This window comes from Athene cunicularia (genome assembly GCF_003259725.1).
Source record: "Athene cunicularia isolate RWA chromosome 25 unlocalized genomic scaffold, athCun1 chr25_part2, whole genome shotgun sequence".
Lineage (NCBI taxonomy): Eukaryota > Metazoa > Chordata > Aves > Strigiformes > Strigidae > Athene > Athene cunicularia.
Genome location: NW_020799135.1, coordinates 3023 through 14884, shown reverse-complemented (window position 1 = coordinate 14884; position 11862 = coordinate 3023). Strand labels below are relative to the sequence as shown.

The window sequence follows — 11862 nt, the reverse complement described above, 5'->3', positions numbered from 1 at the left end:
ATTGGTGGGCGCGCTGGGCCCACCCCTGCTCACTGCGCATGCCCGGAGCGCCGCGCTCCCCCCCCGCCCCTTTGGGACGCGCCCTTTAGTGTGGGGGCGTGGCCACGCAGAGCTCCGCCCACCCCCGAACCACGGCAGAACGGCTTAAGCATAAAAACCCCCAACACAATAAAAATCACAGGGGTGAAATGTCCCGTCTGCTGCATCAGGGCAGGAAAGGGCGAGCTGGCCCCTGCGCAGGGCGACCAGCACAATAAACAGATCCCGGGGTTAACCCCCACCCACCCCTGCTCCCAGGCACACTTAATATTCCCAGTTAATGAAATAAAACGATCAAGCCTGAAGAATTCAAAAGGGGAAGAGTAATCCATGTTCAGCACCAAAAGAGAGGGGAAAAGCAGTAAATCTCATTAATTCTCCCCTTGTCAAGATGCTGACTGTAACAGCTAACCAGAACTAACCACGGCTTGTAAAGGAAGATCTGGACTTGCAATTAATCCATGGTTTCCAGTACCACACCTGCTCTAGGCTGTTCAGCTCTGTGCGCTGTCACTGTCCCTGTTTTTTCAGTCAGGCTCAGCTGGTCAGGTCCCTCCTAGTGCTCCTCAGAAGGCGAAGTGCTAAAACCAAGAACACAGCCTTGTGAAATGACAGAAGCTGGCTGACTCCCCTGGAAAATGCACTCACCCAGACTAATGCGTTTTTAAACTCAGGCGTCAAATTGAAGGTCTCTGAAGTTTATTAGTTGTCAAGAACTTTGCTGGTTAAGAGGAATATTAAGCTTGAGAGCGTCTCCCTACGTTTGTGCCGTCTGCCACTTCTGCGACACACACCAAGACTTACCCTGCTGGTAACCAGCAGAGGCTGGTTATTATTGTTTCTTTTAATATTGGTATTACTACTGGCCTCGTGTGCGAACGGGGCTACCGTATGCTCAGGATACCTCCTCGCAACCTTGTGATGCGGCTGTTCCACTTTTTAGAGCAGAATCCGCCAACTGGTTTTGTCTTTTAAACAACAAAATCGTGACAGAAGAGCCGCTTGCAGCATGCGCTGCTTGACCAGCTCTGTCAGTGGCGCAGGCACACATCACCTCATTTAACGCTGTGAAAAACAAAGGTGGGATTAAAAGGCCTTTGATGACTCAGCTGCAACCCCATTAAAGAGCACTGTGTCTTGTAACCAAGCTGTGCCTTAAACATAAAAGTCCCTCTCCCACTTCAGCAGCATCTGTCTGTACTTGTTCCACCTCCAGCAGAAACTGTGGCACATCCAGTCTCTGCCTGGGCTGAACTGCAGACGTCGGGATGAAGGTAAGAACCACGCTTAGCAAGTCCCAGGTGGAAAAGACGACGGGCAGCAGCCACAGTTCGGCAGGATCAAGACTACAACCAGGAATCCCTCGTTAGGGCAGCGAGATGGACAGAGGCGCTGATACGTCTGTTACTTGGAGGCGTCTCTCTTGGACACACGACTACCCGGGGTGAGCACCACACGTGGCACCAGGAAAGGCAGATCTCAAATACTGAGACCAGCAGAGGGAAGTCAAACTATTCCTTCCTTCCTCCTCCCCAAGAAGCAGCCTCTTGCTTCATCGCTCGAGTGCAAGTTTGCATCTGGTAAAAAGCATAGACCACAGCTTAGGGTTTTGATCCAGCAAGAGTGTGCAAAGAATCATCCTTGCCCTTCCCAAACAGGATAAGCAGGATTTAAACTTACAAAGTATTAGTGAACCTTACTTCTTATTCAATATGAACATGCCAATCAGGTTTGAACTGGATCAAAAGCCAGTACGAGCATTTTTCTTCTTCTCCACCTCACATCCAGTTGGAGCTCTAATCACACTCGGCTCTCCTCTCGGCTGCTGGCAGCACAACAACCTGACACTTCCAAACACTTTTGTTTGGGCTTAAACTAACTAAAGGTGGGAAGTGGCAGCGGCCACCCTGAACATGCAGTATTGACACTCACATTGAACAAGGCCACAGAACAACCACTCAAGTCCCCCAGAAATCAGAATAAGCTTCCCTAAAATAAGAAAAAAAATTAAATAGCAACAGATTAAAAACGTAGGTTAGGTGTCAAAATTGCCATCAGCTAGTTACAAACAGCCAGCTCAACTCCTAACCTGCCTACCAGCCAGCTTGCTGTTTGAAGGATGAGAGATAGGAAACATTTTCCAAGAACATACAAAAAAAAGGTATGTACAGATCTATTCAAAACGCAGTAAATAAGGTCTTAAGTGGCTCCAGGTTACTCTCGTCTCACATCTTCTAGAAATAAATGTGGGTGTTTGGAGAAGTTTACTCGTCTACTCTATTTTTCCAGCTTCCCACAGTACAACTGCAATCAGCACCCAACCCACCAGAGGGCTCTGCTGCAGCCTGTTAGACTCCCCTCCTCGGAAGTCTGGCAAAAATTAAAATAACTTAAAAGAATAAACTGGCTTTTTGCTTCAGCCAGTAAGTCTTTAATTTAAAAAAAAAAAAAAAAAAAAAAGGAATTAAGAACTTGAGAACTTGCCAGGATGCATTCACACACCTGGCTGCTTTTGAATGAACTGTCACAGGCAAACAACATTGCCAAAGGTCACATTTTGATGGTTTTAAGCAGAAACAGCAGCAGAGCATCGTATCACAATCAAATCTAAAGAGGTGAATTGCAGTTGCTCTTGCTTCTGCCTCGTACTGTGAAACCAGCTAGAGACAAAGGAGACGGCAGCTGCCTCTCCTGAGCTTTCAACCGTGACGGTCCAAATTCAGCGGGTTCAACGAAGGTTTCACGTGCAGCAGCTGCCTCTACCAGTGTCTCGAATCCACCAGCTCCGGGCGGAGGCTCAGCTTCTTCAGAGTTTCATAGCCCACCACGATGACGATGGTGGAAGGAGTCGCTGAGATGATGCGAGCAGAGAGGCCTTTAGTCAGGCCCCAGGGCCCTTCCTCCGCCATGAGCTGTCTGAAGGTGAGGATGATGGAGCTCTTGCCTTCCACCTGCAAAGCCAGAAGAAATATTCACCGAGCTGCCAGACTTCATGCTGAGCTGCTCTGGGGTTCTGCTCCAACTGAGGACTCTAGAGACTACAGATCAGCCTGTCCAATAACCTTGATCTAGTCTCCAGAACTCCCTGAGGGAGGGGAAAAAAAAGTCCTAAAGAGGCAGCAGTAAGTGGGATATTAGAGCTGTCAACTCCTTCCTCCCATCTAGAAGGGGCTGGATCAACACAACAGCTCAAGTCTCACTAAAACTGACGCTGCTCCAAGCACCTCTCCTTTTCTGAAGAATGCCATGTCTTCTGGGGAACCTCATTTGAGGCAGGTGAAGGCAGCCTCACTACCTGAGCCGCCTCCCATTAATGCTGACTGTAAATTAAGCAGCACAGTATCTAGGACAGAACAACCTACGAACCGAGAGAAGGGAAGCAGTTTACCTGAAGCCAGAGAGATCAAAGAGCCGAGACCGAACCCCACCCCTGCATCATGCTGCTCTTGCAGACAGACGTGCTGAGCAGGCTGAGCTTACCTGAACCCGAGCCCTGATGACATCCATGGGGTTGGTGAGCGTGGAAGCTGTCGCAGCTGCGAGCGGCCCCGATATAGCTTGCAGGAGGAGATGGGGACAGTCTTTAGGAGTCAAGCTCGAAAGCTGTTCTGGGAACAGGAGAGAGTGTAAAATTTCAGACGAGTGGCTGCTTATCCTTAACTCCACCTGCTAATTGAGACTGATTTGCTGGGGGCAGAATCCTTGATTTACAACCTGTCACAGAATCCCAGACTCATCCGGGTTGGAAAAGCCCCTGAAGCTCCTCCAGTCCAACCATGACCCTCCCCCTGACCCTTCCCAACTCCCCCAGATCCCTCAGCGCTGGCTCAGCCCGACTCTCCAACCCCCCCAGGGATCCCGGGGACTCCCCCCTGCCCTGGGCAGCCCATTCCAACGCCCAACAGCCCCTTCTGCACAGAAATCCTTCCTCAGAGCCAGCCTGACCCTGCCCTGGGCAGCTTGAGGCCATTCCCTCGGGGCCTGGCGCTGGGGCCTTGGCTCCAGAGACTCATCCCCCCTCTCTGCCCCCTCCTGGCAGGGAGTTGCAGAGGGCCAGGAGGTCTCCCCTCAGCCTCCTCTGCTCCAGACTGAACCCCCCCAGTTCCCCCAGCCGCTCCCCAGCAGACCTGTGCTCCAGACCCTGCCCCAGCTCCGTTGCCCTTCTCTGGCCACGCTCGAGTCATTCAATGGCCTTTTTGGGGTGAGGGGCCCAAAACTGAACCCAGGAATCGAGGGGCGGCCTCCCCAGTGCCGAGCCCAGGGCTCAGATCCCTCCCCTGTCCCTGCTGGCCACGCCAGGGCTGACACCAGCCAGGATGCCGTTGCCCTCCTTGGCCCCCTGGGCACACTCTGGCTCATTCTCACCCCCCCAGTCCCTCTCTGACCGGCAGCTCTCCAGCCGCCCCTCCCCAGGCCTGTAGCCCTGCTGGGGGTTGTTGTGGCCCAAGGGCAGAAGTCACCCACAGCACATCTAAGTGGTGCTTTCCACACCCACCAGAAAGTTAGCAAAGCACAGGGAGCAAGTGGCTCAGAGCTCCATTGTGCAGCCTCTGGTCAGCTCAAACACAGGCTCTCAGACCCGCTGGGCAGAAAAGGCTTGTACATCCCCAAAACAGAGCATGGAAACGTTTACCCCCCCCTTTAAAAAGTAGAGGGGGAAACCTTTAGACAAGGCTATCATGTTGTCTGTGGAGATTTGTGTGGATCCAGAAAGCTGTCACTGCCACAGAGCTCACTGTCTCAGAGATATCCCCACGGTATCCTGCTGGGGTGTCTCAGAGGAGAAAAGCGCTGGGCTCTGCTCATCCCAGGGATTTCCTCACTCTGCTCCTGCTACCTGGCAACCAGGACTGGAAACTCCCACACTTTTACTGAATCAAGCTGTAGGGAAGACAGTCCAAAAGTCCCACTTTCTTTGGGTGTGTGGTGGTTGTGTCTATCTGGCGAGAGGGAAGGAAGCTGCTCTGTTTGCAACCCGGAACACCGATCGGAATCGCTGCCAGCAGTGTACTTTGAGCCCTGGGAAAGTCCAGTGACCCGGGCTGCTGCCGGTTGAGATCAGCACATGACCCAGGGATGGAGAAAAGGGACTAGAAAAGGCAGCCAAAGCCGAGATGTACTGACAGCCGGGGCTACATTTACCATCAGACCTACTCTTTCACTGCAGAACACTAGGAAAGAGAGCAAACATCTGAAAGAGGCAAGTCCAGATCAACTTGTGTATTCTTAGATGGCCACTTTTGAACCTTTTCCCCATGAAAGTCTTACAATTGATACAGTGGATTTGGTATTAAAAATTTTTGACGTGGAGAGCAAAGGGACCACTGTCTAAAAGCTCAGGCAGGATCAACATCCCAAGCTGCTGTTGCCATTTAAACGCAGCACCGATGTGTAACTGATGCTCCCCACTGTCACCAGACTGGGCCCACTCTGATAAACAGACTGGGCATTTGCAACACCTGTATTTTTAAGAGCAGGTGATTTCTGAGATATACTTTAAGCCTTATATAGTGAAATCTAAGCCTCTCATTATCATCACTTTTAGGCAGATTGCTACTAGGTAAATATTAGTCTAAAAACCACATGCAAAGTTGCACAACAGAAATCTAAAGAATTATCAGGGGAAAATAAGTAAATCTTAGCTGGGCAATACCATTAATATTTGGGAACACCCTGAGGATTACCAGAGCTGAGCTATGGAGAGAACGTACTGTTAAATGTAGTTTTATATCACAAGGTTTGCTGCCAGTTTTAAAGCTCTGGAAACTGAACCATGATCTTAAGACACAAAAGCACGGAAGAGTCACCGTCAGCAGCTGTGTCTGGGTGGAGAGCGGTGACAAGTGGCATCCTCAGGGGCTGTGGTGGGGCTGGGGCTGTGGGATCGAGGCACCTTCAGCAAGTTCACTGACAACACCGAGCTGTGTGGTGTGGGAACACGCTGGGGGAAGGGATGTGCTATCCCAAGGGACCTGGACGGGCTGGAGAGGTGGGGCTGTGTCAACCTCATGGAGCTCAACAAGGCCAAGGGCAAGGTCCTGCCTGTGGCTCGGGGCAATCCCCAGCACAAACCCAGGCTGGGCAAGGAGGGGCTGGAGAGCAGCCCCGAGGAGAAGGACTTGGGGGGGTTGGGGGGTGGAAAACTGCCTGTGAGCCACCAACGGGTGCTGGCAGCCCAGAAAGGGCCCCGTGTGCTGGGCTGCACCCAGAGCAGGTGGGCAGCAGGGCGAGGGGGGGGATTCTCCCCCTCTGCTCCGCTCTGTGAGACCCCCCTGCAGGGCTGGGTCCAGCTCTGGGGCACCAACAGCAGAAGGACACGGACCTGCTCAGGTAGGTCCAGAGGAGACCACGAAGATGCTCGGGGGGCCAGAGCACCCCCATGTGAGGACAGGCTGGGAGAGTTGGGGGGTTCAGCTGGAGGAGAAAAGGCTCTGGGGAGACCTTAGAGCAGCCCCCCAGGGCTGAAAGGGGCTGCAGGAAAGGGGGGAGGGACTCGTCATCAGGGGATGTAGGGGTAGGATGAGGGGGAACAGTTTTAAACTGAATGAGGGGAGATTTAGATGAGATCTAAATTCTTCCCTGTGAGAGTGGTGAGACCCTGGCACAGGTTGCCCAGAGAAGCTGTGGCTGCCCCCTCCCTGGCAGGGTTCAAGGCCAGGTTGGACGGGGCTTTGGGCAACCTGGGCTAGTGGAAGGTGTCCCTGCCCATGGCAGAGGGGTGGGAACTAGATGAAATTTAAGGTCTCTTCCAACCCAAACCAGTCTGTTATTTGGTTTTGCTCTGAGACTTGTGGCTCTAGAAGTATTTTGCCATATACGAGACTCCCAAGTTGATGTGAACTGAAGGACAGATTATACTTACACAGTGGCTTCAAAACTCTGCCCAGTGCCAGACAAGATCCTTCCTCACTTCCATGCAAAGTCAGCATCGTTTGGGATTAGTGGAAAGTTCAGGTAGATATATTGAGCCCCTCTTGCCTAGAGCTATCTAGTTTTAAGTCCTCTAGCACTGAGACCTCTACTCTTTGATTTGGCATTTAAAACAACGCTCCGCTCAACCTCCCTCCCAACATCCGCAGAATGCGTTTAAATTAGATACAGCTTTTTGTTTGGGGGTTCTGCACCTACCCCAAACCAAAGAGAAAGCAAATCACGCTGTGTCCAGAGTTTCAGAATGGATCTGAGGTGCTTTTAGGTCTCGTGGGATAAGATACATCCGAAGTCTCCTTTCACTTACCGGCATAGAAGTGGTAGAAGGGCCACCAGACTGCACTGTTGGGAATATAGGTGAGCAGCGAGGCCACGTAGCCCCTGTAGAAGCCTCGAAAGCCATCGGCCTTGAAAATCTGTACAATGATGTCCTTGGTTTGGCCAAAGACCAACATCCGCTTGCCATCTTGGTTCTGCACCTTAAACCTGCCCATGCTTTCCCCTTTTCTCTGCATCATAAGATGCTGGGAGATGACATCGATGGGCACTGTAATGCTCTGGGCCACCAGAGAGGCTGAGCCACCGGCCACCAGAGACTTCACAGCGTTGTTGTTGTTGTACCGTGACACATACTTTCGGGTGAGCTCATACGTTGTCACATAGCACTGTCCAGAGATCAGGGTGAAAGTGTTGACCAAAAAGCCACGGTAGAGCCCAGCTGTCCCTTCTGTCCGCAGAATTTTCACAAAAGCATCAAAAGTCCCGTTGTATAGGCTCTTGCCCTTCTGAACCTGCAACCGTGTCCGGATGAGCGTGAAGGGGTAAACGCTCACCCGGATCATCATAGTCATGCAAATCCCAAACACGTAGAATTTCCTTTTGTCCAGGTGCTCCCACTCGATGATGGGGATGTTGCGTTTGTCCTCCATGACTCCTCGGAGTGGGGTAGGAGAGGTGGCGTGTCCCAGATCTACCTCAAAAGTAGAGAACGGATCCAGGCTCAGCCCTCCTGTCTGGACTGACTAGGCTGAGGTGCTGGCATCTGAAACGAGAGACACTTTCAGTAGAGGACGAAGCACCTCGGTTAGCTAAAGCACCCTACCTCGCGTAACTTTGCTGATTTTCCTGCCCTTGTGTAAACCATTCCGCTGGCAGAGCGGTGGGACCGTGACCCCAGCAAGCGGGGCCGTATCACGCGGTTGACAGCGCGTTCTGATGTCACCGTAGCTCGCTGTTAAACTCTAACAGCACACGCAGCAGTTCTCACGATGGTCTAGACTACTCTGCTGCAAATCCAAGCTTGCCAGACTTTGCAAAGCGGTTTGAGATCCACTGAGGAAGAGCCTTGTCCCAAAAGCAAGCGCTACCTTTTAAGGAGCACGCAGGAACATGGACTGTCAACCAAAGCAGCTTCTCCCCAGTCATTCCGGGTTTGGGATGCTGGATGGGTTTGGGATTCCTGGATGTCAGGATGTCACTTGTCAGTCCCAGGCTCTGTACAAAGAAGGAAGCGATAAGTCTCCATTTGTGTTCCCAGATTCCCTGCACAAATGAGACATGTTTTTCTGGGTGTTTCCATTTTGACTGTCCTAAAGCTGGAGGGTAATGCAAGCCAGGGAAGGGATTGGAAGGGAAGGTTGTGAAAAGAGGGGGCAGCAACGAGAGAACGAGGCAAACGCAAACAGCCACGTAGAGTCTCCATGTTGATGACTGAGACCCTGAAAATAAAGGGTTAACAGTCCCTGCTCAGGGATCTCGCAGCTGAGCAGGGCCTAACCGCATTTTCAGCTAAGGCGAGCAAAGTTCATCCTCACTTCCAGTAGCGCACCATCACTTCTGGTAACGCTGGCAAAGCTGCCATCCCCCCAGCCCTGGCAGCATGCAGAGTGCCAGGAGCGGAGGGGTGAGGAGGGGAGGGCCTGGCTCAGCCTCCTCCGGCAGCCCCTGCCCCTGGCTCCTGCCCCCTGCGCTACGGCTGCGGCTCATCCCCGCCCAGCAGCCACCAACAGCTGCTTCCCCAGGACAAGACTCTCAGCAGCTCCATCCGCTGCCCTTTTGGCTGGAATTTGCTCAAACTTGGTGTATGATTAACCAAGCTTGAAAAAAAGCTTATCTCCTTGCTGGGCAAGTTATATACAAGCAAAAAGAGAAGAGCATCTCAAAGAATCACCTCAATATGAAACCGAATCCTTCACTGACCACAAGGATTTTCTTTCCGTATCAGAAAAAGCCTCCAGGTCTTCAGGAGTAACAGAATACTAAATTTTTAGAAAGGGCTCGACTGCTGCTGCATCACAACTTACATTTGAGGCTCTGGCAAACGGGTATTTGAAGTCTGTGCACAGGCACGAGCTGAGCTCTCGAAGAGCAGAGCCAGACCAAGCAGCTCCACTCGCAAATGTAGAAACTGGAACAAGCGTGCCCGAGCCAAGAAACCGAAAACAGATTCACTCTCACTGAGTGAGAACTCAAATTTAACATGAGATGCAGTCGACATCACAGACCGATTTGGGGGCTATTTTATGTTATCAGTGTAACGCAGGAAGACCACAGCATAAACGTCTCCAAATTGCAGGTTTCGTGAAGAGAGCTCAAAGAGCCAAGAACCATCTGGTTAGAAACGCAGTAACAAAACAATGGCAATTATCTACCTCCGGCACAGAGAAGAAATTACAGTTATGGAATTAAGGGGGGGGATGTGCTATTAACAGCCCATTTCATTGCCTATCTGCCAACAAAATATTTGCTTAACATCAGTAAACAGTGTTACAGGCTGCCATGGCTCCTGCTGATGGACAGTGAAGTTAAAAATACCCAAGGGCACCCAGGTCCAATAGAGAGGGTGGGGGAAACCCTGTTTTACCTAGTACAAAGAAAACTACACTTCATTGTTACAGTCAATTGACTTGACAGATAACGTATAACAAACGTCATGGCTTGTCTAAACAAAAGTTGTATTGCTTTAATTATAATTACAGTATTACTGGTTCACTAATACAGGCATAATTAGATAGCATAAAGCTTCCTACACAGGAATTACCTGCACACAGCACCTATGAAAACATAATTTTGTTCTTGTTAGGAGTCCCACTAGCTTAATATTTTTAAAAAAAAAAAAAAAAAGTCTAGCCAATGCAATTTCCTGGTGAAGCCTGAGGGTTTAGTCCATACTTCAAATTCCTCTGCCACCCAAAACCTGAACCATATGTAATAGAGCTCCCCACATCAAAGGTAAGGTGTACCTGCTAAGAAAAATCCTCAGTGTTGCAATAAGGGAAACAAATTAATAATAATTAAAAAGCATCCCTGATTTTTATTTCGGTTTATGTGCTACAGTGCTTTGTCTTTAAAATTTTAGCCTCCTTGAGGAAATAGCTGTACCTTCTTTGGACTCTTACTGATTTAATTGAGGATCTAAACTAGAAAGCCAATGTCACTTTAATCCCAGGGCTCGCAAGCAAAGTTCCTCCTGTGGGGAGGTGAGGAGGGAAGGCACCCTGGCATCACCAGGGGTGCTTCACGGCCACAATTCTCACTCTGCCAAGATAAAAATTTTGCTCAGAGCATTTATCCTTCCAGAAATTAAATCCAGAGCCTTTCTCAGAGCAACGATCCTGTCGTGCCCAGTTTCAATTTGATGATCTTTCAGGGAGATCGATATAAAAGTAATTGCTAAATCTCAAAAGAACTGACCCGCCTTCCAAAATGAAATAAAAGCACACCAGCTTCCCTCCCAGGTCACAGAGCCATTCTGTACTTCAACACTCGAAGCTTCCACGCCAAAACTACACTTCAATAGATCTATACAGATGGTGACTTCTCACTATGAATAGAAAAGCATTTCTTGAGTTTCTGCCTAGAAATTAAAGCAGAGGATTACCAAGCAGACTGCACCTGCTTCTGCTCTCTCATTAGTTTGTTGCCTGACCTACAGGATACAGCTTCAGTCTTCTAACACAGACCACAACCCCCCAACTTATCTCCTCTTTAATTCAGCCCTATCAATCTGTTCTCCAAACCGTTTTTGCTGCAGCTGTATCTAAACATGATTCTTTGGCAAATAAAGACAGGGCCTTTGTGTACCCCTGGCCAAGGATGTCTCCTGCTCAGCATACTAATGCCTTCGCACGACGGCCTGGGAACCATCCAGAAGTAGTCGGTGAGGCCGCCCTTCCGAGCTCCAACCGCCGTACGCGGTTGCCTGTGGAGATGCTCTCAAGTGGGAAAACACGAGATCAAACAAATCCACTACAAGTCTCTCAAATTTGAAGCCTTTTATCTGTGCCACGCTACGCCGAACCCAGTCTAAGTAGGCAGCTCCGTTTTGTCTTTACCGTGGCGCTCCTTAAATTTACCCCGGGATTGAAGTGGATATAAAAAACAGCCTGGGTGATAATCTGCAGGCCCTCAGCGAGCCGCTGTCTCTCTGTAAACGATGAGGCGGAGACACTCGAAGGCCATCGCTTCCCAGCACACCCACAACCTCCTGGGCGGCTGGCGCAGCCACCTGCCCTCCCACCTTAGAGATAAAGCCATCAGTGCTGACGTTTGGCCAGACAAAAAAAAAAACAAACCTAAACCCAAAACAAAACAAACAGCCCGATGTGCTGTAAAAGCGGCGAACACGAGCAAAGTTTGGTACAGTACCCGCTCAAGGTCATCGTGTGGATGAGCAGTCGTGCAGACGCGAAGCCTTTCCCAGCGCCGCGGTTTCATGTCGCAGGGTGTCCCCCGCTCTCCCCCACTGCGTCCTGCAGCCCCCCCGAAGACGCCGGGAGCCTCCATCCCCTTCCCCGCCGCCACCCCCGACCCTGCCTGCCCCTGGGCTCCTCAGTAGCGCAGCACCCACCTCCTCACCCAAAGGGATCTTGCACCAAACCGCCTCCCCCGACC

The 11862-nt window shown here is 50.8% G+C and overlaps 1 protein-coding gene across 3 annotated transcripts; it reads right to left on the bottom strand.

Moving 5' to 3' along the window:
* Nucleotides 1–419: 419 nt before the first annotated feature.
* On the bottom strand, nt 420–11699 carry SLC25A44 (solute carrier family 25 member 44). 3 transcript variants are annotated; one of them, XM_026864075.1, is made up of 5 exons: nt 10663–10880; nt 8337–8463; nt 7277–8011; nt 3520–3647; nt 420–2990 (listed from the first exon to the last, which is right to left on the bottom strand). In XM_026864075.1, exons 3-5 carry the CDS (start codon nt 7896–7898, stop codon nt 2799–2801), a joined length of 942 nt encoding a protein of 313 aa, XP_026719876.1. In that variant the 5' UTR covers nt 7899–8011; nt 8337–8463; nt 10663–10880; the 3' UTR covers nt 420–2798. The 3 variants fall into 3 exon arrangements, with proteins under 3 accessions (XP_026719876.1, XP_026719877.1, XP_026719875.1); XM_026864076.1 differs by lacking the exon at nt 10663–10880 and adding an exon at nt 11617–11699 and having other exon boundaries at nt 7277–8463; XM_026864074.1 differs by having other exon boundaries at nt 7277–8463.
* Nucleotides 11700–11862: the final 163 nt, after the last annotated feature.